Source organism: Podarcis filfolensis (assembly GCF_964270895.1).
Source record: "Podarcis filfolensis genome assembly, chromosome: 17".
Lineage (NCBI taxonomy): Eukaryota > Metazoa > Chordata > Lepidosauria > Squamata > Lacertidae > Podarcis > Podarcis filfolensis.
The window spans coordinates 38,259,332-38,284,653 of NC_139621.1; the positions used below are offsets into that span (position 1 = coordinate 38,259,332).

Genomic DNA, 25,322 nt, shown 5'->3' on the forward strand with positions numbered 1-25,322 from the left:
TCCAGGTCCTGTGGCCAGCATGACTAAGCCGCTTCTGGCGAAACCAGAGCAGCACACGGAAATGCCATTTACCTTCCCGCCAGAGTGGTACCTATTTATCTACTTGCACTTTGATGTGCTTTCGAACTGTTAGGTTGGCAGGAGCAGGGACCGAGCAACGGGAGCTCACCCCATCGCGGGGATTAAAACCGCCGACCTTCTGATCAGCAAGCCCTAGGCTCAGTGGTTTAGACCACAGCGCCACCCTTTTCCTTTACAAAACTGATTACCAGGCCAAAAAAGGGGAGGGGAATAATGATTTGTTCATGTCTCCCTAGAAATAATTTTACCTCATGAATAATTTTATTTTGGGAGTTCTCCTACCATAGCAATAGTTCGAGGGGATTCCAGAGATCAGATTACTCTGCAATACCTTTTACCAAAAGCTGCAGTAGTGCTTCTAAACATTTGGGACGGCCAAAACCAAAGAGCGTAAGGACTACAAACTCATTGGTTTCCTGATGATGGTGGCAAGAATGATGGTTTGAATTATTCCTTTCCAGCAGCATTTTGAGGGAACCACTGTTGGGGCCTAGTATTCTAATGTTTGGGTTTTGGTTTGGCTCAAAAGCTGCACCTGCTCAGGAAAGAAATAAAAAAAGGTTTATTCCATATGGGAAGACCTTATTATGTTTAAAATAGGACAAGAGTTCCAGAAGGTCGCAGCATGGCATGTGCTTTTGTGGAATGGGCAGTGAAACAATGGGCAGTGGAATGATGCTGTAGGGAAGAGCATAAGTGTACGAGCAATAGTTTTTCTTTTATGTTTTGCATACAAATTTTCCTGTTTACTCATTTTGGTAAGATTTGTTTGCAGTTCTGCAGTTTTGAAAATTAACAAAAACTAATTTTAAAATGAATGAATTCACCGGACATTAGAGGGCAGCATCCCAAACAAATTGGATTGTGGGAGTTGCACGTCTCTTACACACATAAATCACCCTTGGTGGGAGAAGACAGAGGTTGCCATAGCAGTCAGAAATGTATCAATGCTTCCAGAATGAATCCTGAATATACACACAAGCATATAAAGAGGGATAATAATGATTCAAGAACAAGGAAAAGCTGTTATGACACTTTCCTATGAGGCAGAACGCTGAAATTTAAGGGTGAATGTAACCCAAGGCACCCTGATGATTAGAAATGTATAGAAACAGGACAGTTGGCACAGGATATGAAATTTGCCTTGTATCCAAAGGCAGTTCTCCATCATGTCCACCCACGCAGTGGGGCAAATCCTGGCCCATGGGAGCGCCATTATCGCTTCACACACTTGAATCAGCTTACGATAAGGGCAAATTTCCGCTAGCAATCAGGAACATTTATTAATACTTGCAGATTGCAATCTGTATCTGATAATATGCCAACTGCTTACTCACTTCAGATAAGGTTGTTGTTGTTTTTTTTAAAGATCTTGTATGAACTGGAAGATAGTTGTTATGTACAAGAGCAACTTTTGTTTGTTGAGCATTTCTTCCAACGGCATGGCCATTACTTGTTATGCTACATTGTACAAAAATAAATCCCCGTAGCACCTTTGGGAGACGGGGGACCTGCGTTACCCAGTAACTTCCTGAATGACCAGCGCAACAGAAGGAACAGACAAGTCACATTCTTGAAATATTTGCTATAGTCTGTAGTGATCAATGCTATAGGCAAAGGTAAAGGGACCCCTGACCATTCGGTCCAGTCGTGACCAACTCTGGGGTTGCGGCGCTCATCTCGCTTTATTGGCCGAGGGAGCCGGCGTACAGCTTCCGGGTCATGTGGCCAGCAGGACTAAGCCGCTTCTGGCGAACCAGAGCAGCGCACGAAACGCCGTTTACCTTCCCGCCGGAGTGGTACCTATTTATCTACTTGCACTTTGACGTGCTTTCAAACTGCTAGGTTGGCAGGAGCAGGGACCGAGCAAGAGGAGCTCACCCCATCGTGGGGATTCGAACCTCCGAACTTCTGACTGGCAAGTCCTAGGCTCTGTGGTTTAACCCATAGCGCCACCCGCGGCCCTGACGCTCAATGCTATATAATGACATAAATCAAAGTTTGTAAGATATGAAGGAACAAGAAATATTGTCTCCATTCAAGGCGGCTCCTTTGGGTGCCCTGCTTTCTGAAGAGCAGAATCCTTTGTACGGGGGGAAATGCAGTACTATACGGAAATCAAATCCTCCATTACACAGACAGGGAAGATGTGGGTGACCATGCGCTTCGTAATTCTAACATAAAGGATGCTAAAATGGCTCCTTTTGTCATTGGTTGTTGCATATGAGTGGCTCTGCACTTCGCCTTGGAATAGCTCCAAACAGGATTTAATGCTCACGGAGGTAATGAAACCTATTACGTGTGTGTGAGGGCCAAATTACACGTGAGGTGAGAGATCCAGTCACAGAGCTGGACGTCTTTCAAATTCATGAAAAACAATTCTCTTCCCTTTCTAAAATCTGGGCAAAAAAACAGGGAAAGGGTTTAACCCAGGGGTCAGCAAAGTTTTTCACTGCCCCTCAGACCTTGTGGGGGGCTGGACTATATTTTGACGTGGGAAAAATGAATGAATTCCTATGCCCCACAAATTACCCAGAGATGCATTTTAAATAAAAGGACACATTCTACTCATGTAAAAACACGCTGATTCCCAGACTGTCCGCGGGCCGGATTTAGAAGGCGATTGGGCCTGATCCGGCCCCCGGGCCTTAGTTTGCCTACCCATGGGTTAACCCTTACTTCCTTCACTGTTTCTCTGACTTAAGTCCGGTCCCGTCCCACCCCACCCCCGCTTGCCTTAGAGTTGACATTGGGCATGAAGAGGATAAGGGCAAGGGGCTACTTGTTCGTCTCTACCCCTGCAGTTAATAGTAGCTTTGAGGGTTGTTGTTTAGTTGTTTAGTCGTGTCCGACTCTTCGTGGCCCCCTGGACCAGAGCACGCCAGGCACTTCTGTCTTCCACTGCCTCCCGCATTTGGTCAAACTCATGCTGGTAGCTTCGAGAACACTGTCCCACCATCTTGTCCTCTGTCGTCCCCTTCTCCTTGTGCCCTCCATCTTTCCCAACATCAGGGTCTTTTCCAGGGAGTCTTCTCTTCTCATCAAGTGGCCAAAGTATTGGAGACTCAGCTTCATGATCTGTCCTTCCAGGGCTGATTTCCTTCAGAATGGAGAGGTTTGATCTTCTTGCAGTCCATGGGACTCTCAAGAGTCTCCTCCAGCACCATAATTCAAAAGCATCCATTCTTCAGCGATCAGCCTTCTTTACGGTCCAGCTCTCACTTCCATACATCACTACTGGGAAAACCATAGCTTTAACTATACGGACCTTTGAGGGAGAGGTACTTAAATCCATAAAGTGCAAGGGGGAAGTGTCCAAACTGGATGTCCCTAGAAGCAGATGTGGAAGATTATGGGAGACCTTATCGCTGTCATTTGCATCATGGTCCTGAGCTGTACCATTTCAGTTTCACTCTACAAGTGGTGGCTTCCATAAGGGAATGCTTCTTCATCACAATTTTAAAAAAATATCCCCGCATCTAGAAAACTACCCATCAAGGAGAAGCGCTCCAGCCTGACTTTCTTTTGAACATGCTTAGTTTCCTTTGCACAAGGAAGTTGTCCGTGTATGTTCAGTGTTCCATCGCAGGGCGTCCAAAATAGCACAAACCAGATTCCAGTTTGCCACTTTGGCGACAATGGAATCCCAATAAACACTTTTTTGAAAAACGATCTCTAGGCCTCTTAGGCACCCTTTGATAGTGCTTGTGTACAGAAGCTTTGCCGGAGGATCGATATTCAAACTGGCGAAGGAGAAGAAGGCTTGTGTGAGAAACGAGCGCATTTGTATAAACCACCAACAGCGGCCCCTGAGTTTTGAAAAAGCGGCAGACATCTGTGCTGAGGCTAAAACAGAAAGCTGCATGGAAAAAAAAGATGAGTGGCATTTGACAGAGGTATCTGGCTCAGAGATGAACCTGTTTTTGCTCTTGGTGTCTCTGTTGCAAATTGCTTGCAGATCCACCCAGTCAGGGCCTCCGCAGAAGGTGGATGGGGTGGAGCAAACAGGCAGTCCCTCCTCTAGTTACCTGCTCAGGTTCAGCCTCCCCCCCCCCTTACACACTCCCTTGTGTATTTATTAACTATAGCTCAGGGAGACGTTCGCCAGGGGAAAGAATGGAGCCTTTTGTGCTTAGAACAGACGTCTGAACTGGGGCTTCCTCCTGCTTCTGCTATATCCATGTTACTGAGGAAGAGGCTTCTTGCCCGGGCAGGTAAACGTGAGTTCTGGGCCTTTTCTGTTTGGATTTAATGTGGGTGCCCCAGGGAAAGTTTGCTTTGCTCTGGGCCTCCAGCTTTGGTCCCAGTAGCTGCAGCAAAAATTAGGAGCATATATCGTTCTCTCTTAAAGCAGATATTGGTAATGTCAGAACGCACATACTGGATTTTTTACAGATCTGGTGGCAACACAATGTTCTACCAATCTGTTTGGGAAGATGTCTCAGTGTGATTGAGAGTAGGGATGTAGCGACTTTTACACTCCCCCACCCCATAGCTTCTCGGACTGGTTAAAGAACTGCAAAAAGGAAGAACGGTAAAATTGGTGTGGTTAGATTGTGAGGGGGTGTTTAAATGGTTGTAACAAAAAACAGAAGCGTCAGGTGAAGAATGAATGATCTGGACTGTGACAGTAATGTGCAAATAAATTAGTTATACTGAGAGATACAGCCAGCTCTTGAATTCTTAGAAAACAAGAGAATTTTTTTATAATCTACACATAGATAAGTCTCAGGAAAATTCACACTTGTTGTTAAAACTGTAATGTAGCCAGCATGCCAAAGAGTACATGAACAGAGCATTTGCATTGTAAACAAATTTTCTACATATTTTTGCTATTTAGATTTTTTGTTATTTTCTCATGTTACACGTTGTCAAAGAGCAGTGAAACAAACAAAACAGTCCCCTGCCCTCCCCAGGAGAAGTGAAAAAAGACTGCTGTGAGGCGAACACCCCTTGGAACAACACAATTTATATACTATCGTTATTCCTAACTTAAAATTTAGAAGTCTTCTACCTTGTCTTTCCTCGTGTAGTTTAAGGTGGCAAAAAAATAAAATAAATAAGATGGTAACACTTAACCGGGGAGTAAGTTCCATTGAACTGAAGGGGACTTACATCACAGTAGATATGCAAAGCGATTGTACAATATTAGTTTCATATATATTTTTTTAAATTACTGGAGGCTGATTTCTGTATTATTGATGTTATGTGAGCCGCCTTTGTGCTCACTGAATATTGTATATATTGTTTCTCTCCTTTTCTCTCCTTTCTTTCCAGAAGGACTGTAGGCCGTGGTACCTTGTTTTCTCCAGCTTTCTTCGTGGGGGACCTCTGAGGTCCTGATGCCATCCTGCAGGTATGTCTCTCTCCCATCAGGGATTCAAAACTTTTGCCTAGCAGAGTTGAGGAACCTAATTGATCACTGAAGAATTATATGTGTGAAGGAAAACAAAAACTGCCTGTAAGGAACTGAATCTGGAAGTTTAGTTAACCTTCTGGATTATGGGCACCATAAGCTTTGATGTTGGGGGGTTATGCTGACCACACGTTTTAGCAGAACAGAAAGGCAGTCTTTCAACATCCAACTCTATATGCTTATTTCCCATTAGATAATTTATGACACATAACCATCAAAGTGGGCAATTATGCCTTTAGGATAGGGTTTATTGCTTTTGGTTTTCGGTTGGTGGGTGTTTTCACTCTTAAAACCCGAATCGACTCTGGGCAGATGCAATCGCTGTGCATTCAGTATCTACTGACTAGTACCGTCGTACTTTGGAAGTCGAACAGAATCCGTTCCGGAAGTCCGTTCAACTTTCAAAACGTTCGGAAACCAACACGCGGCTTCTGATTGGCTGCAGGAAGCTGCGGAAGCCCCATCGGATGTTCGGCTTCCAAAAATAGTTCGCAAACTGGAGCAGTCACTTCCGGGTTTGCAGCGTTCAAGAGCCAAAACATTCGAGAACTAAGCTGTTTGACAATCAAGGTACAAGTGTACAGTACTTACTTTTAGGATTCAGTAGGATAGAATTCAAAGCATCACAGCTCAATGTTCAATGATTTGCATAATCCATACCCTCCAACATTTCTCCAATGAAAATAGGGACATCCTATTCCATAATAATAATAATGTTATAATTTATACCCCACCGATCTGACAGGGTTGCCCCAGTCACTCTAGGAGGTTTCCAACATATATAAAAACATAATAAAATATTAAACGTTAAAAAACTTCCCTAAACAGGACTTCCTTCAGATGTCTTCTCATGGTTGTATAGTTACTTATACCCTCCGATGAAAACAGGGATGTCTGACCATATCCTCCAACATTTCTCCAATGAAAATAGGGATGTCCTAAGGAAAAACAGGACATTTCAGGAAAATGAGGACACTTGGAGGGTCTGCATAATCCCATCTGGCCCCACATTTATTTTCAATTACTTCAGTTTTTTCTGTTTGCCTTGAAATGCTATAGCATTTCATCAAACGTCAGCTTGTTGTGTTGGGAACAGAGATGCCTTGTGGATGGATTTCCCCTTATTTCTTTTTCTGTCTAAACTCTGTTGAATGGAAAATACAGCTAGTGGATCAGGACATGGGATTGGTGGCAGTTTAAATTATTGTAAGGGTAGTGATAAGGCACCTGAAACCAATATCGGAACGGTCTACTATCTATTAGGGATCTCCAGCCTTTTTGAACCAGTGGGCACATTTCGCATTTTGAGAGTGCCAGTCACAAAATGGCTGCCATGATGGGCTTGGCATAACACGAAACTATTTTTACAGGGTTGCCATATTTCAGAGAGTGAAAATCTGGACACGAAAGCTTGTTTTGAGGAGGGGGGTGGGTCAAAGTTGTTGAGCTTTGCAAACAATTTGAAGTTTCTCACTCTTTTTTTAAGGAAATTCACAAAATAAATAAATAGATTTTCTGGAAATTCCCCCCGGGTGCTTGAGGGGTGGTTTTTTTGCCCAGGGTGAGGTATAAATATGACAACAACAACAACAACTTATTACTATTACTACTGAAGAAGGCCACGATACAATTTTAGCAAAACGACAGCAACATGACCTCCAACATTTCTGATGAAAAAAGGACATCCTATTCAATAATAATAATAATAATAATAATAATAATAATAATAATACCTCGTCCACCTGACTGGGTTGCCCCAACATATATAAAAACAAAATAAAACATTAAACATTAAAAAATGTCCCTATACAGAGCTGCCTTCAGATGTCTTCTAAAGGTTGTATAGTTACTTATCTCCTTGGCTCAGGAGTCACATAACTTCATACCCTCCCTAACATTTCTCCAATGAAAATAGGAATGTCCTAAGGAAAAGTCGGACATTCTGGGATCAAATCAGAAACCGGGACAGCTGTCCCTGGAAAATAGGGACACTTGGAGGGCTTGCAGCACTTCCACCTTAACGAGTAACAATTTTTAATGGCATAAGCTTTCTTGGGCTAGAGTCTTCTTCATCAGAAACATCATTCTCACTAATCTATGAAGCCTATGCAATGAGAGGTTGTTGCTGCTGTTATAACCAAGCCGTATATAAATCTTGTGAAATAAATATAAATACATAATTTCCAGAAAGAACGTCTCCTCTCTGCCTGACACACAACAGCAGCTAACCGGACTAGGTATCTGAAGAAGTGTGCATGCACACGAAAGCTCATACCAAGAACTAACTTAGTTGGTCTTTAAGGTGCTACTGGAAGGAAAAAAAATTCTTTGTTTTGACTATGGCAGACCAACACGGCTACCTATCTGTAACTATAACAGGACTAGGTCTTCTTCGTCTGGGTCTGCAGAGAAACAGAGCCCATTTGTAGCCTCCACGGTGCTTTGACCTAATTTATCTATTTTCCTTGCTCTCTTGTTCTGTGTTCCTCCTCTATATAACAAAAAGTGTGTTCACTTAGAAGAAGAAAGTGGTGATGGTTTTGCTGCTTCTGGTACAACCATCTTAGATGTGGTCAAGAACCAGTCTGAGTACCTCCATACATCCGCTGAAGACCAGTGCTTTATTAAAACTTTCTGTGGGAATGAAGGCTTGCTACGTTTTTGGTCCTGGAAACCCTATCTAAAGGTTACAGCAATGTTTGTACACTAAATAGAGCCCTTGGCTCTCACTCTATTTACCATTGCCATTTTCAGGCCACCTTGGCTCAGCTCTTGAAAATATACCTTCCCTTAAAGTAAGGACTGTGCAGGCATCACTCAGTGTAGTTCCAGTTCAGTGTAGACCAGCAAAGAGTTATAGCAAGGCAATGCAGCTTTGCAAGACACCATCTCTTCGGAAGGAGGTTCTTGCAGCAGAATCACAAGGCCAAGGCGATTGCACAATCCACCTGAGCGGTTGCATGGGGCAGTAAATATTTAAAGGTCAAACACACGTAGCTGTTCTGACCTGTTAGAACAGAATTCACAGAGGTGGGCTGTTTGTTTGTTTTTTGCTTTCTTTCTAAAGTGTTCCTTTATTATGGCCAACCAATATCCACAGCAAAGCTGCTGGCTGGGATTGGTGGAAGTTTGTAGTCTCTGGAAGTCAAGTCTGCAAAGAAATATGGTCTAGAATTACAAGGTTTAGCCCTGAGATCTTGTGTCTTATATATTGTATTTTTTTTTTAAATTAAAAAATACTTATTTAGTTTTCAAAAGTTTACATTTACCATCAACACTACCTTTAATTTATGCATTGTAATCCCACCCCCTTTAATATTTTATCTTATAACACTCCATATATCCATCCTAAATTATTAGCCTTACTGCTGCTCATATTTCAAATCCTGCTCATGTTTTCGTGCAACTATGATAGTTCTTTAGATGTTCTACAAAAGGTCTCCAATCCTCAGAGAATGTTTCGTCATTTTGATCTCTTAATTTTTGCTCTTTGCCAGTTCCGCAGACTCTGTCTTCCTTCTTTCATATTGTAATTTTATGTTGTGAACCGCCCTGAGATCTATGGATGAAGGACATGATGTAAATTTAATAAATAATAAAATAAAAAAACAGTAATTCCCCCAATAGTAACTTACCACACTGTATGCATATAACCACTTGATAGGCTCCTTCCCTATATCATCTTGCAAGGCTGTGAGAAAAATCTTACCACACTTCTCCGTCTGATCACAAATCTAGGGAAGTAGCCAGAGAGTGGCAAAATTCTCCCTGCCTCTAGACTGAATAGTACGGGCAACAAAGCTTACCAAATGGTTACATGAGCATGCTATGGTATTCTGCGCCTTGACAAACAGTCCTTTGTATCCATCCTGTATCCCGTACTTTTCTTGGGTACCACTGTTTTCGTATCATCCCTGCATTTGTTGCCGGTGTCCGTTCCCCACAGGTGTCACTTAAACGTGCCGTCTTGCCCTCGCAGCCTCCCTCCCCACGAAAAAAACCCCAGAAATACTGATGCAGGGGGGAGGAGGGAACGGAAGGAGAGGGACCCAAAAGGAGAAGCAGAAGTGTATGCAGAGCAGCTTGCATGTATCGGGGCGATAAGTTAGATATGCTTCCTGTTCCTGTAATAGTGAACGCCAGCTCTGAACTGTGCACTTGCCTCGGTTGGGTCTGTCTGCCCCTATCCACCAACCCAAATACACATTGGACACCATGGAAGCCAGGAGGCCGAGGAAACGTGTGATGTAGGTGGACAGAGGCAGCCAAGGAACATTTAAAGTTAGCGAGCCTCACCAAGTCGATGCTGACTCCTCCTTTATCGACATCTTAAAGCGAGTCCCTCCAGTTGTTGCTATTATTTTGCTGTTCTTTCGGTTCCGCCTGCTGCCTGCTGACGATAATGAGGTAAGGAAAGAGCTGGGAATGCAAATGGAAGGCCAACCCCTTCTTTATCCCGGACTTCAAAAGTTCCTGCCCCGGGACTGCAGCTAGGATGTTGTGTTATGCGTGAGTGGAAGTGGAAGGAGGCCGTTCTGTTAGTTGTGTAGAGCTTTATGGATTTGGTGGCTGGGACTGAGAGAGAGCCCAGAGCTCTCAATGACTGGCATTTTGCTCCCTCAGGAAAGTTGCCTACATAGGGGTCATCCAGACTGCCTTTTGTGTCACATTTCTAGGTACAGTTCCATACTTTAAAGCACCGTGTCTGAGCGCTTTTTTTTGCCCAGGCGCTTTCCCCATGAAAAACCCCCATTATTTACCGCTGGATCAGAGCAACCGCCAATCTGTGGGAAGCCCAGATTGCTGTTTGTTCCAATTCAGCATTAAAGAACGGATTTTCCTGGGGAAAGAACCTGGATCTAGAGAGCACTTAGGGTGAAAGGAAAGTATGGATGTGCCATTGATGAAGGACAGCTGAATGTGTGACATGAACGCCTTGAAAAGCTCACTGGTTGATGTTGCCTTTGAACATGCATGTGCAAACTAGGGTTTTGCTGGAACTAAGTGGAGGGGAGAGGATTCTGGGAGAAGAATGTCTGCCTTCTGGCCCTTCTTGAGATGTAGTAGTCTTGAGGGATCCTCCTCATGATGACTGAGTTGAGCAAGCTGCATCCTCCCTCCATTTCTCCCAGTTGATTATTATATCCTCATTTTCCTACTCTCTCTCTCTCCCCCCTCGTAATCCAGGTGGTTCCACCGTGACCTGAGTGGCATCGATGCTGAGGCCTTACTCAAAGCACGAGGAGTTCATGGAAGTTTTTTGGCTCGCCCCAGCCGGAAGAACAAGGGAGATTTTTCCCTTTCTGTCAGGTAATCGTCCGAGCACCATTCCCCTTCTCCTTCCCTTCCACAGACCTCTCCATGGGACTGCCTGTCCATTCGCCTGGACCCACCTCACATAAATAGTTCAGCCCTACAGACGCACAGAGGGTTTCCCTCTGCAATTGATGGGGGTAACAGCCACATGTGCCTGTCCTCATAGTTAATTTTTAAAGTGGTATCCAGAAAACTCTGAGGCAAACTGAAACAGGAGTTTCAAGAGTCAGTCTGGGTAGGAGAGTGGGGACTGCAGCAAGGGTGGGTTGAATGGTTAAAGAGAGACATGGGACCATAGGGGGCTTGTTGCCTTCTCCTTATGCCTGGACAGCACAGTTGGCCAGAGCGTGGTGCTGATAACGCCAAGGTTGCAGGTTCAATACCTGTATGGGACAGCTGCAATTGCAGGAGGTTGGACTACATGATCCAACTCGTATGATTCCCAGGATCTGGGAGTGAATTTTTCTGGGTAAGAGCAAGTAAAGTATAACCCTTTTTTTGCAGGGGATGGAGGGATATGGGAGAGTTTTTGGTAAGCTCAGGGTGGAGGCCAGTGGAAAACCAAAACAGTGGTACCTTGGGTTACAGACGCTTCAGGTTACAGACTCCACTAACCCAGAAATAGTACCTCGAGTTAAGAACTTTGCTTCAGGATGAGAACAGAAATTGCGTGGCGGCAGCAGGAGGCCCCATTAGCTAAAGTGGTACCTCAGGTTAACAACAGTTTCAGGTTAAGAACGGACCTCCAGAACGAATTAAGTTCTTAACCCAAGGTACCTCTGTATGTTAAAGCTAAGGTGGAGGAGAATGGAGCAAGTGGGGGGGGCGGAATAGCTGTTTCTCCTTCCCTAACCTACTTTTCTGGCAGCTAGATCCCTGTTCCACCCCTAAACAATGGGCAGGCCAGATTTAGTTAGGCCAAATAAGCCTAGGTTATAAGCTCACTTCTCCCTCGGTTGCCAACCAATTGCTCAAGTTGACAGCATCTGGAAAGCTGCCAGAAACTGGAGTTGGAAGGTCCTGTTCTGCCATTGGGCTGAGGGTGCAGACACTCCCTTAAGGCTGTGGACTTCCTTCACCAGCTCCGTGGTCGTGCTACACAGATGCTGGGGCAGATGCTGTCTGCTTAGTTCTTCTCCATCTCAGGGATGTGAAAATCCAACTGCTTGAGACATTTCACTAGAACCACAGACTCATGGTCAGAAAGCTCCTCCTGATGTTTCGTGTCTGTTGTGGATCCACCTTCCATGGATGCTTTAGTTGAGATTCCGGCATTGCAGGGGGCTAGACTAGATTACCCTCGGGATCCCTTCCAACTCTACAGTTCTATGATCATACTGAAATTTCTTACCTGAACTAGTCTTTTATCTTCATACAGAAATTCCTCAGAACCCCCAGATTTGCTCTATATGCCATTTCAAATAAAAACACCTTTGGTAACTATTCCATGTCTCATAGAATTCTCTGGTTTGCTTCAGAAGGAAAGAAAGCTCTCACTGTTTATTATCTGGAAGAAACATCAAGTGTGCACATGCGTAATGGGAGCCATATCTTTTGGATAACATCTTTTCAGTTTCCCTGCCACAAATTATTATCTGGTACAGTGGTACCTCGGGTTACATACGCTTCAGGTTACAGACTCCGCCAACCCAGAAATAGTACCTCGGGTTAAGAACTTTGCTTCAGGATGAGAACAGAAATCGTGCGGCGGCAGCGGGAGGCCCCATTAGCTAAAGTGGTGCTTCAGGTTAAGAACAGTTTCAGGTTAAGAACGGACCTCTGGAACGAATTAAGTACTTAACCCGAGGTACCACTGTACTCCACTATGAGACTGTGTACACACAATACCTTTAAAGTATCTTCAACCCCCCAGCCGATGAATCCTGGGAATTGTTGTTTGTACAGGTGTTGGGAATTGTAGCACCATTGGGGCTAAGCTACAGTTCCCAAGATTCCTTGTTTGTGTGATGTGCTTTGAATGTGCTTTAAAGATAAAAGTGTGTACACAGCCTAAATGAAAGGCTAAAGATTCCTTGTCTGGGGCCGAGTGCTGGCATTTAAAACGAGTGCTGAGGTTAAACCCTGCTGATGGCAGCACACCCCAGTTAACCCATGGAAGCAGCTTAATCCTCCTCACTCCCCTCCACAATTTCTAGCACCTCCAACTTTTCTTGACCAGGTGCTTTTCTGCCTCTCCTTTCAGGATCGGTGACCAGGTAACCCACATCCGTATCCAGAATACGGGGGACTTTTATGACCTCTACGGAGGAGAGAAGTTTGCCACTTTGTCAGAACTGGTTGAATATTACACACAGCAGCAGGGATCCCTGCAAGATAAGGATGGGACCATCATAGACCTGAGGTATCCCCTGAACTGCTCTGATCCAACAACAGAAAGGTAAGGAGAAAGCAAGCCCATTTATGCCTGTAACTGAGCACCACCTCTGCTCTATCCTGGGTGGATTATTTATCTTCCCCCATATCAATATTTCCCCCTTTAAAAAAACTCTTCAGTCCTTCGTGTACTAAGAGATCTGCCCCACCCCGGATCTGTAGATCTCACACAATCTGCCTTTCGCCTTGTGAAAGTTTCAATATCAGCCCAGCTTATTTTTAGAAACTGGATGTCCTCTGATTTCACTATTTTTGGCACGCATGAAAACTGCGGTGTAGGTGACATGCAGAGATCTTGCATTAAATACGCAGCAGAAGTCTATGTGACCGAGCAAAATACCCTTTTTGACTTCTCTCTCTCTCTCACACACACAGAATTTCTCTTATCAAATCACATGGGCTTTTGGAAATCCACTCTGCTTGATATTGCGGGGTAAGAGTGCTGGATAGGTTTGTGCTCCCGCTCCCAGTTCATCAATGGTGTCACCTTACAGGAAATATGTACGTTTTGTCCTCTCTTCAGTTTGTGTGTTTTTTTTTGCATCCAAAACTCAGCAGTTGGTCAGGGAACCTACTACTTCCTCCCTTGCGGTTGGAAAGTTCTGTCCTCTAGGCACTTATGAAAGCTTTTCAGCTCTCTTCGCCCTCCACCCCCACCCCAAGATTTTCCATCATGTGGCTTCCTCCTTAGTGAGGGCTGTGAAGCTTAACTCTTTCCTCCCTGAAGAGGAGGGAGCCCACTCAACAACTGCAGGTCTGGGTCATTTTTAAAGCTTTGAGAACAGCAGCTCCACAGGTGGGGGCTTTTCATATATAAAAGTTTCTAAAATAAAGTCCAAAGGAACTGCAAAATTTCCCCAAGAAGCACCTTGTTTATTTTCCTCTTGAGTTTTATGCCCTGCCTTTCCGTCAGATTCATTTGACTTTAACCGAAACCAGGCATGCAAAACTTAGGAGTCCAGTGTAACCTTGCCAGCCAGCCAGGCGCCTTTGGACCTGTGAGCAACTGCTCAACTTTCACAGTCCAAGTCAGGCAGCAGAAACAGGACATCTATCTAGCTTTTGCTCTAGGTGGGTCACAATCGTTGGCATCTGTCTGTCGCGAGAGACGATGGAGTGTGCGGGGTGTGGGTGTGGGTGAAGTCAAACTGCTGCGTTAGCACTACCAAATTGACCTCTCAGGGGCACAAGCCTGGGCAGTGTGTCTGGAGGTTCTGGTCTGCCCAAATGACAAGACTCTCCTCTCTGCCTCCCAAAGGAAAGCAGAGCAATACATTTGGCACCAGTTTGGCTGCAGGAGTTGCGGGAAGGAGGCGTACAAGGTGCCACCCAACTGTCTTAGGGACGCCACTCTGGATTTGTGTAGGATTTTCTCCTTAGCTTTTTCTTTTCCAACTATATCCCACAAGTGTCACATTTAAATGCTTTCAGCTTAAATTAGTTACTATATTACAGGATTGCCTGTTTATTCTTGGTTATAGGAGCTAGCTGTCCTTGTTAGCATCAGCATAGAGGGTCCCACTGTTGTAAACAAAAATTGCCCTTTTCCCTTATGGGGGATCCAAGAGCCCATATAGAGTCCTTACATAGGTTCCCTATTGGTAGGAGAGAATAACAGAGGCCAACCAGAGAATATTGAGAAGCAAAGCAGCTAGTAAGCTTGATCTTTATTGATCTGTTGCAACAGGGTGCTCCCCTCACCCGCAGGAGAGGAAGAGGAACCCCAAAAAATGGCGTGCAAGACCCCCCTACTGGCCCATTGTCATGGGTCTTGAGGGTAGGGTGCAAACAGCAAGGGACTTATCTAATCTCATGGCCCTTCTAACAGTTTGAGACACACAAAAAGCTTACTTGCTGGGCTGCAGAGCAATAATTTCTCCCTGTCCCGCCTCACATTTGCCCATGTTTATCTTCTGATCCGTGTGCCTGTTGGGCTAGCAGAAGGTCACTGTGGATGCCTCTTATTTGCTAGTGTATTTGCTGCGTACATCTATCTTAGAATCACAGAATTGTAGAGTGGGAAGAGACCCCGATGGTCATCTAGTCCAGCCCCCTGCAATGCAGGAATCTCAACCTCCGGTTATAGGGCAGTATATAAATTCAATAAAACAACTACTACTAATACTACTAAAGCATCCGTGGCAGACTGCCATCTTGTTTTCTTTCCTAATGGAATAAACAGAAAGAGTCCATAATTACACTCCACAGAACTTGATTTGTGTCAGGTCAACAGTATCCTTAAAAACACACAAACCACCACCACCACAACTAACGACGACAACCAACCCATATACCACACACCACACCACACCACACACTTGCCCTGCATTGTTTCTTCACCTTTGCAGAGAGACAGAGGCTCTGGGCACCCTTCCTTGACATACAGCTAAAATAATCTAAGCTCCTTATGCCTGAACACCATCCAGAAATAATAATAATAAAAGGATTGGTTAACCACTCTGCTCTGTGGCCTAGAGAGCCTCACTCACAATCATTGTTCAACTTGGACTGTAAAAGATGTATAGTCAGGGTTTTATGCTATAATTTCAAAACACATTTGTAACAAGTTGAGGCTCTCTGGGTTGATTAAAGAATGCTTAATTGATTTGTGTATTTTCAGTGATTAATTAATCAATTACATTTATATTTGAAAATTACCAGAATATTAGGACAGGCCCCTTTTTAAGAGAGTGAAGGAAATGTAAGAAAACCTAAAGTTTAACTTAACAAGGGGAAAACCCAACCCCTCTTAGAAGTTAAAAAGGGCGGCCATCTTTAAATATGCTATTTTTCATTTCCTATCACAACAACGTACCAAAACTAAAGTAGACTTAAAAAGCACGTGTAGCTTTAACTCCTCCGATTAATCAACAGACATATTAGTTCATTATTCTACTGACTGAAGCTTGGTGTCCTAGCAAAAAGGTATGCTAAAGTTCAGATAAACGTTCAGGCTTTTCAGTCAGGCAAAATGAGACTGAGATGCAAAACAAGTGTGACAAATTGTCATTGTAAGTTTTTCCAGCTGAGGAGCAAAATGTCAGGATTTTGGCCCCAAATGCAAGAAGACATCTTGTTGTTGTTGTTTAGTCGTTTAGTCGTGTCCGACTCTTTGTGACCCCCTGGACCAGAGCACGCCAGGCACTTCTGTCTTCCACTGGATAATAGCAATTCTGGCCAGGCCCCTGTTTGGAAGTCATGCATCCTTTCATCCATACAAGTTGTCTCTGGTCCAGGGGGGTTGGCAAGACCACCAGAGTCTTGCCACTGTGAACTCCACTGGCCAGAAGGATTGAAGGTTTTCCATGCCCTTTTATTCCCTTGCAATCCTCTGTTTTTGTTTTAAATATAGCTTCTGCCGTCAATAATGCCTTCATCAGCTAGTGTAGCATTTTTAGCGTATTTTAAAAACTGTTTTAAAAACTGTGTACCATGTTGTGCTATTTTTAAAAAAATGAAAGAAAACCAAGTTTCCATAGTAGATGGAGAACAGCAGGCATGTTCTATGGAAGATTCTGCAAAGAACTTCCATACAAAGAACTTGGAAAGGGGTGCTCTCTAATCAGGGACAGAAATATTATTGGTTCTTTACATTATATACAGGAACACAATATTGGAAATTAGCTGGGAGAGAGAGAGAGAGAGATCCACAATCTACCTCTCAAACACAGGTGCAGAGCAGTGACTGCAACTTCTGGTTCAAATCTAACTTGTGCAATGAACTCCCCAAGAAGCCATTCACCACAAGATACAGATGGTGATTAGGATGATAATGACCTACCTTACAGGGTGGTTGTTAAACTTATTGTGATCATGTCCCCGAAGTTTTTGAACGCCCCAAAGTGCTATGTAAATGCTGAGATGATTTGTTAATGGTTTATTTCAATCACTAATTACAGACCCGTTCCACACCAATTTGTGAAATGAATTTATGGGCCAACACATTTTACGATTTTAGGTATGCCTAACATGCTTACACTTACAGCTCAAAATATATACTGGGTTGCTATGGCACAACTATGTTTTCAAGCATGTGTCATATAAGTACGTGCGTCATGGAGCTTCGTTCCAAATCTGGGTCATCGGGTGTGAAATAACTTTTGTAGAGAAAAGCGGTCTCTGGTCCAGACTGTATAATGCATGTGCTACTAGCAAGCACACGGCTGAATGGCTTTTCATGGGCTGCCTCCCATTGAAGCCCAGTGGTGTAGCATGCATTAGCAGCACCCGGGGCAAGGCAAGGATCACACTCCCTAACCTCCTTGCAGGTGTCACGGAGGAGGCCATAGGCGAACTTCGCCAGTTACCCTCTCAGCTTAGCAAGCTCCTGGCAGGAGCAGCGGCTGGACTGGAGCTCCTTGGCAGACTTAGTGATGTCCCAGCAGAACCAGAGCCGCAGTTGCAGCAGGCCTGGGAGGAGATCAGTGGAGAGCAGGCTGGGACACCAAGGGCAGCCCTTCCCCAGCTACTTCTCCTAAGCCGCACTGCAGAAGGGCAGGTGCCAAGGGGTCTTGGGCGAGCGGGTGGCTCTCCTCTCTGCGCTGCCTCCTTGGGGTGTGGCCTTGCCCAAGAACACATGCCAGGAGGGAGACCCCAGGAAGGCCTGGCGCAGACCAGGAAAAGTCTGGGCTCTGGCTGGGGGTGGTTCTGCCCAAGGGGGGGCATCCCTTCACCAGCCACAAGGAGAAGCAGGTGCCACCACAGCCCTGAAGGCCCATGCTGTGTGTGCTTCGGTCTCAGCGAGGGAGCTTGCTGTGGGTTGCGCCCCCTCAGAATTGTGTGTCCGGGTCCACAGCCCCCCCCCAGGCTACGCCACTATGAAGATGCCCTGAAACAGCATAACAGAAACCGAATAGGCTCACTTATGCCTCCCTTCAAAGCTTTCTTGGCCATAGCTTGGTAGCAGAGCCAGGATTCGACCCCAGGAATCTCCAGTTAGCAGGGCTGAGAATGACCTCTGAATGGCTGAGGTAATGGCTGACAGCCAATTCTAGGCTTGCCATATTTCAAAAAGCAAAAACCAGGACCCCCCAAAAGTAGTTCTTTTTTTTTACAAAAATGCAAAAAAATAAATAAATGTTATTTTTCAATCCAAGACAAACCGCCGCCTGCTGGAAATTCCCCCTGGCCATCACTTCAGCCTTTGAAATCCTGGTAATGTCCGGTAAAATCTGGATGTATGGCAGTCCTAATTTAGACGAAATTGGACCAATTGAACCATTGGCCTGGCTTGGGTAACTTCCAGGCAACCTGCTTATTGAGCATTCATTCTGAGTTTATTTGTTTGTGTCAAGCAATGTCCACCCCACACTTTTTCAGTGCCTTGTCCTGCTGGTTTTTCTGTCGTGCTGCGTTGGTTATTATATATGTACTGCTTGAAAACATCAGAGCCTGGAGTTTGCTCAGAAACAATTGTGACATGCATAGCTAGCTGAAGGAAAAATCAGTTGGGAACTTAACTCTCCTTTCGTTTTAAACAATGGGTGGAGCTCAGTGTAGGACTACGTGGGTTATGCGTGTGGGGATTGAGATCTGCTTGAGCCATAGCTGTCAACCGTCCCTTATTTGGCGGGAAAGTCCCTTATCCCAGCGCCGTGTCCCGCTGCTGTCCCTTATTGATGATGTCCCTTAAATTTCCCGGGTTTCAAAGGAAGCAGCTCCTCTCCCTCCCTCCCTGCTGGCCAGGGAGGAGGGAAGCTCCAACTGTGTTGCTTGGCTGCATTGCTCACCCAATAAGAAGTCTAAGAACGACTGGGGGGTGGAGCTTGCATTCTTTCTACCAATCAAATTGGCCGTGTTGCCTGGGGACTCGCCTTTGCTCAGCGCTTCCCAGCGGAGAGGTGACGGTGGTTTTCCTTGCTGCATCCCCTTTGCCGGGTTGCTGCACTGTGGGAACCACCGCTTGAGGCTTCGTTTGGCTGCTGGTTGACTAAAATCCCTTATTTTGGCTGCTGATCCCTTATTTTTGAGGCTGCTGGTCCCCTATTTTCAAATCTGTAAGTTGACAGCTATGGCTTGAGCACCAAGACTTCACTACCCCTGTCTGATCCCTGCACCCCTTAAGCGTGCTATGGGTTTCCCCCCAATCCCCCAGGGCAGATTTGGGGGGCACACAGGGGAGGAGGAGGGATGTCTTTTTGCGTGAGAGGACCTTGCTCTGTGCATGCGACAACTTAGCTGAATCCCATCCAATGCGGCTAATGAGTGTCATGAAACTGCCATATCTTTTGGTTAAAACTGAAATGGAGGCTTCAGGAGAAGTGAATCAGGAATGCTATTTTGGGAAGGTGGCAGCTGTTGCTGTTTCTGTATTTCAAAGCGTAGGAGCACCTGCATTGCAGGGATGGCTAAATCTTTCGGGCTGGGGGCCGCATTGATCCACAGTCAACCCTCTGTAGGCCACCTTTCAAAGTGGGCCTGTTCAAGTATAAAAATGAGGATTTAATTGTGGGGGAAAGAAAACGTTTATTTGGGGAGTGGTCCTCACAAACATTTGGGCTTCACTGAATCACAGTAGGGGGCCAGCAAAACTTTTGGACAAATTAGGGAATCTGAGAAGACTACCAAAAAAAGTGTCAGAATGGTATACCTGAGGGAATAGTCAGGGGAAATTTTTTTTTTTGCAGCTTTCAGACCAAGACACTTTATGCCTGTAGCCGTTTCTGGTCTTTCTCTCTCTCAGCCAGATAGTCCATGGTTGGTTTATCAGACTGCCCTCTGGTCTACTGATACTGTTATTAAATGCCAGCACAATTTATAATAAGATCTCCTTCAGCCGTGTTTTAATTGCAGACAAGAAGGCTAGCTGGTTGATATTAACAAGATCTGAGTCGGGGAGATACTGGGAGGTGGGGGGAATAATATCTCCCAGCTAAGGCTTCCTGGATGCTTGATTCAACACTGGTTGAGCCCAGACTTGAGGGCTGAGAAGAATGGTTGCGAAAAATTATCAGAATTGTTTCTAGGCTTTCTGTTAATTTGTGTGCCAATCTGGAGTGTTTATATTTGGTGTTGGGCTCTTTGGACAGCTGAGGGAATCTGCTGGTGTACCAGTCACTCTCCTGACCATGACACTGTCAGGGAATATTTCATTTGGTGTTGAGACTCCTGAGTTTATTAAGGGAGAAGCTCAACTTCCATGTCAAGGCTGCTGTAGCTGCAAGAGCGCCAGACTTCATGGCTGCCATGGCAACTGTGGGGCTGTCCCAATTTGTCATCGGCTCTAGTCATGTTGCAGGACACACTGTCAGTTTGGTTTTCTCTAGCGGGAAGGAGGATGATCTGAAAGTGGGTTTACTTTGAGTCTCTTGTCATCATCAGATCACTTCCTGTTGAGGCTTAGGCTTGCAGCAACTGTTCCTTTCGGGAAGGGTGAAGGACCTATTACAACAGTCCATTTCTAGAGGCTAGCGGACTCCAATGAATCCCAGATTGCTTATGGGGATTTTCTGATTGGTGTGGCTGTTTCGCATGTCAAATCCCTGGCTATGTTGTATGATGCAGAGATGACCTGAGCAGTTGTCATGGTTGCTCCAAAGTGTTAAAAGGGTGGCGCTGTGGTCTAAACCACTGAGCTTCTTGGGCTTGCTGGTCAGATGGTCGGTGTTTCGAATCCCTGCGACAGAGTGAGCTCCCATTGCTTTGTCCCAGCTCCTGCCAACCTAGCAGTTCGAAAGCACACCAGTGCAAGTAGATAAATAGATACTGCTGCGGCGGGAAGGTAAACGGCGTTTCTGTGCACTCTGGTTTCCGTCATGGTGTTCCGTTGTGCCACAAGCGGTTTAGTCATGCTGGCCACATGACCTGGAAAGCTGTCTGTGGACAAATGCCGGCTCCCTTGGCCTGAAAGCGAGATGAGCGCCGCAACCTGAGTCACCTTTGACTGGACTTAACCATCCAGTGGTCCTTTACCTTTTTACCTCCAAAGTGTTACCTCTCACTGTGTATATTACGAATACATTTTACGCTTCTCCAATATGGGAATGGCAAGTGGTCGTGCAACAAGATAATTCTGAAGAACACAGCCTGCACAGTTGCAGCACTCCAGCTACCCAAAGTCCAAGGTTGGAGATAGAAAGCAATGTTTTAAAATAGAATTGCTAACCAACATCGTTATATTAAAAAAAGCAGGAGATAATGTGCAGAAAGCAGTTGGAACAGTGCTGTGTAGATACTAGTTATCATTAACACATTGATAACACTGTCATTGCTAGGTAAATACTGTATCATTATTATCAGTATACCTGAAGCTGCACCTCCACCCCCATCATTCAGCCCAGACACTGAGGTCCAGTTCCGAGAGCCTTCTGGTGGTTCCTTCACTGTGAGAAGTAAAGCTACAGGAAACCAGGCAGAGGGCCTTCTCGGTAGTGGCACCCGCCCTGTGGAACGCCCTCCCATCAGATGTCAAGGAAATAAACAACTATCTGACTTTAGAAGACATCTGAAGGCAGCCCTGTTTAGGGAAGTTTTTAATGTTTGATGTTTTATTGTGTTTTTAATATTCTATTGGGAGACCCCCAGAGTGTCTGGGGATACCCAGCCAGATGAGCGGGGTATAAATCATCATCATCATGCTTTGTCGTATGCTGCTTCTGTTACCCCAGCGATGCTTCAGCCATGCTTACCCTCTTTTTCTGTGGCCTGATTCTGTTTTTCATCCCTCCTTCTCCCCAGGTGGTACCATGGTCATCTTTCTGGCCCAGCTGCTGAGACCTTACTCCAAACTAAGGCTGCACCTTGGACTTTCTTGGTTCGTGAGAGCCTCAGCAAGCCGGGTGACTTTGTGCTGTCTGTCCTTACCGACCAGCCTAAATCTGGGGGTGATGCCCCTGGAGCCGCTAGCACCCCCAAAGAACGACTTAAAGTTACTCATGTCAAGGTTATGTGTGAGGTGAGAAACTTGTGGAGAGGTGGCCGAGGGGCGGGGAGACAGAAAACAACCTCTTTCCCATGAGCACACTTAGATGGCATGTTTCTCTTTGTCATTGTTTCAAAATTAAGAGACAACTAGGAATCCAGTGAGCCGAATTTATTAATTAATTTTAATTACTATTTTATTCATCACATTTGTATGCCTCCCATCTTGGAATTTATGTGAGGACTCCCCCCTCCCCCGCTTATTATATATTCAGTTTGTATACCACCCTTCATCCGGGGCTCTTAGGGCGTCCCACAATATAAAAATACAATAAAAAACACGGAATACATAATAAAAATAATAACAGAACAAAACCAATAATCCCCCCTCCCAAGGCCTTTGTAGACCAGGGGGTCTCAAGGCAGTTCGCAGAATAATATCAAGATATAAAATCACAAAATACCTAATAAAAATAAAAACAGCAACCCAATACTCCCCTCCACAAAAAAAAAAATCGGATCAACCAAAGGCCTAGTTAAAAAGGAACGTTTTCACCTGGCGCCTAAAGGTGTATAATGAAGATGCCAGGGGAACCTCCCTGCGGAGAGCATTCCACAAATGGGGAGCCACTGCAGAGAAGGCCCCGTTCTTGTGTTGCCACCCTCCAGACCTCTCGAGGAGGAGGCACATGAAGAAGGGCCTCATAAGATGATCTCAGGGTCCGGGCAGGTTCATATGGGAAGAGGTGGTCCTTCGGGTATTGCGGTCCTAAGCCATTTAAGGCTTTATAGGTCAAAAGCAGCACTTTGAATTGGGCCCGGAAACTAATGGGTAGCCAGTGCAGTTGGACCGGGATCGGCGTAATATGCTCAAACCGTCTTGCCCGGGTGAGCAACCTGGCTGCCGAATTCTGCACTTCTCTCCTCAGCAACTCTGTGCAGTAAGTTGAGATGGAGTCACTAGCTCAAGAACAAGCAATAAGCTTTGTGGCTGAGTAGGGATTTGAACCATCCCTTTCCGAACTAAAGCCGGCAAAGCCATCACACTGGATTAGATTTTCTCACTGCCTTTAAGTGCCTGTTGCTGCAGCTGGTTAAACAACCAAGCTGTGAGGGGAAATAGGATGGGCGTTAGATGAATGGGGCACCAACCGCCATGACGTTCTTCTGAGGAAGCTCTGTTGAAACAAATAGGAGTTGCATAAGAAAATAATACACGTGCACACACATCCATTTATGGAGGGATGACATTCTGGGTCATTGTGCGTGTTGGTGAAGCACCATAGCTGTCAACTTTTCCCTTTTCTTGCAAGGAATCCTATTCGGAATAAGGGAATTTCCCTTGAAAAACGGGAAACGTTGACAGCTATGGTGAAGCACACGTAATCCTGCCTCACCCCATTCCGCCCCAGTCCTTTCCTTTTCCAGTGCGAAACATGGCGTGTGCATGCTCAGTCGGGCGCGCATCAAACACATGCAAAATGAGAGTTGCCTGTAGTGACATTTTGATAACTCCCAATTCATTTCAACAGCAGAAAGCCTTGGTCGATTGTGTCTCGTGTTAATTGGTGTATGCATGCGAAATGTGAGGGTTGTTACTTGCGACTGGTTCTGGTCATAACCTCCCAGAGCACTGGAAATACAACTGATCAGCAAAAAATTATGCACGGGAGAAGCGTGTTACATATATAAGGGACATGACTAATAATATATATATTATTTCCCTCCAGAAGGGGAAGTACACAATTGGGGGCACAGAGAGGTTTGGCAGCTTGGCTGACCTGGTGGAGCATTTTAAGAAAACGGGAATTGAAGAGGCATCTGGATCCTATCTGTATTTGAGACAGGTACTGATATAGAGATACACAAAGAAGTGTAGACCACGTCTGCTTTACCCATCCCATTTGATTTCCTCTCTTATTTATAACGTTTGTTAGATGTTTCTCTAAAACAACTGGAGCATAGCTGTCAACTTTTCCCTTTTCTTGCGAGGAATCCTGAAATATACTCGAGTCGAGTGTGGATTTCATGCTCTTTATCCAGCTCATAATAGTGAGGAATGGAAGTTCCCCCCAAATATCTGTTTTATATACATTGTTTACACAATGGGCCGCACGTGATTGGCTATTTCTGGGATTCTCCTGTAGGCCAATCAGGTTGCGGATTCACTTCCATCTGGAGCTGGATTGGTTGGCTCCTGCGGACCAATCATACTGCTGCATTGTTCTAGGACCAATCAGACTGCTGCATTCTGAATCCTATTGTTCTAGGACCAATCAGACTGCTGCCTTTTGGATCCTGTTCAACTCAGTACATAACAAATCCTATTTGGAATAAGGGAATTTCCCTTAAAAAAGGGAAACATTGACAGCTATGAGCTGGAGGAACACACAATTAATGAGAAAGAATTTAGACAATGTTATTTGTTGGGGTCAAAACCCAGCATAGCATCCTCAATTTAAAAACAAACTTTTTCTATCCCATGTTGTTATGTGATGTGGTCTATGGAAAGTAGTATTATGCATGTTTTTTGTTTGTTTTTAAGTCATCTCGGTTATGTGGCTTTTCAAAAAATTGGAACATCTATGGTTTGGGGCTAAACCTTTTTCCTTTAGCTGGAATTTTTTTTTTGCAAGGGATTGTGATTGCGAAGCAGTTTGGGGAAATACAAGTGAATGGCTTAAATTTCATTCAGTGAGATGGACAGATTTGTGGAAAATTTCTAATGTATTTTTAAAAAAAAACTATGAAGTTATTCCTGCAGATGAGGAAGGGAAAAAAGCTGCCACATTTCCACAGCTTTCAAGTATTATTGTTATTTTGTAAGAAAGATAATGCAGCAGAATCAAATTGGCAAACTGGAGTTATCTTAAACACAGATTTTGTTAAAGGCAGCGGCAAGGGGGAAATTATCTAATACATAGGAAGTGTTGATGGCATTAGATCAGAAAGACTGTAGCTGTATGGAGAAACAGAATAAGGAAGTAGCAGAAGTAGAATATCAGTTTTAACTGTAGATCTGGAAAGTAGAAAGACTGGTCTCTGATTAACTTTAAGAGGCTAATTTTCAGATGGTAGCGACATCTTTACAACATCTGGTGCTGTGTAGGATTTAACAAATAACTGGCATAGGTTCTGGGTACCGTTAATAAAGCAACCTACTCATATGTCTGGTGGACTTGTCCCTGTATAAGAAACTATGGACAATAATTTCATGAATTATGGTCACACATTACAGAATACCTTTGGAGTAAAC

General features: G+C 44.7%; 1 protein-coding gene and 1 long non-coding RNA gene across 5 annotated transcripts in view; one reads left to right on the forward strand and one right to left on the reverse strand.

Moving 5' to 3' along the window:
* Positions 1 to 3,749: 3,749 nt before the first annotated feature.
* LOC310753117 lies at positions 3,750 to 9,450 on the reverse strand. Its single transcript, XR_014543200.1, has 3 exons — positions 9,133 to 9,450; positions 8,505 to 8,648; positions 3,750 to 3,824 (listed from the first exon to the last, which is right to left on the reverse strand). It is a non-coding gene; the product is annotated as an uncharacterized lncRNA (long non-coding RNA).
* The window catches only part of PTPN6 (protein tyrosine phosphatase non-receptor type 6), a gene marked incomplete at its 3' end in the record, with an annotated part of 37,596 nt that continues 16,407 nt past the window's right edge, over positions 4,134 to 25,322 (forward strand). For 2 of the 4 annotated variants that reach the window (XM_083593428.1, XM_083593431.1), the window contains exons 1-6: positions 4,134 to 4,295; positions 5,359 to 5,437; positions 10,685 to 10,807; positions 13,017 to 13,211; positions 21,884 to 22,100; positions 23,797 to 23,913. In XM_083593428.1, the coding sequence (XP_083449554.1) occupies positions 5,424 to 5,437; positions 10,685 to 10,807; positions 13,017 to 13,211; positions 21,884 to 22,100; positions 23,797 to 23,913 (666 nt within the window). In that variant the 5' untranslated portion in view covers positions 4,134 to 4,295; positions 5,359 to 5,423. Of the gene's footprint in view, positions 4,302 to 5,358; positions 5,438 to 9,582; positions 9,905 to 10,684; positions 10,808 to 13,016; positions 13,212 to 21,883; positions 22,101 to 23,796; positions 23,914 to 25,322 lie in introns of those variants that run through there. The other 2 variants (XM_083593429.1, XM_083593430.1) reach the window with 2 other exon arrangements.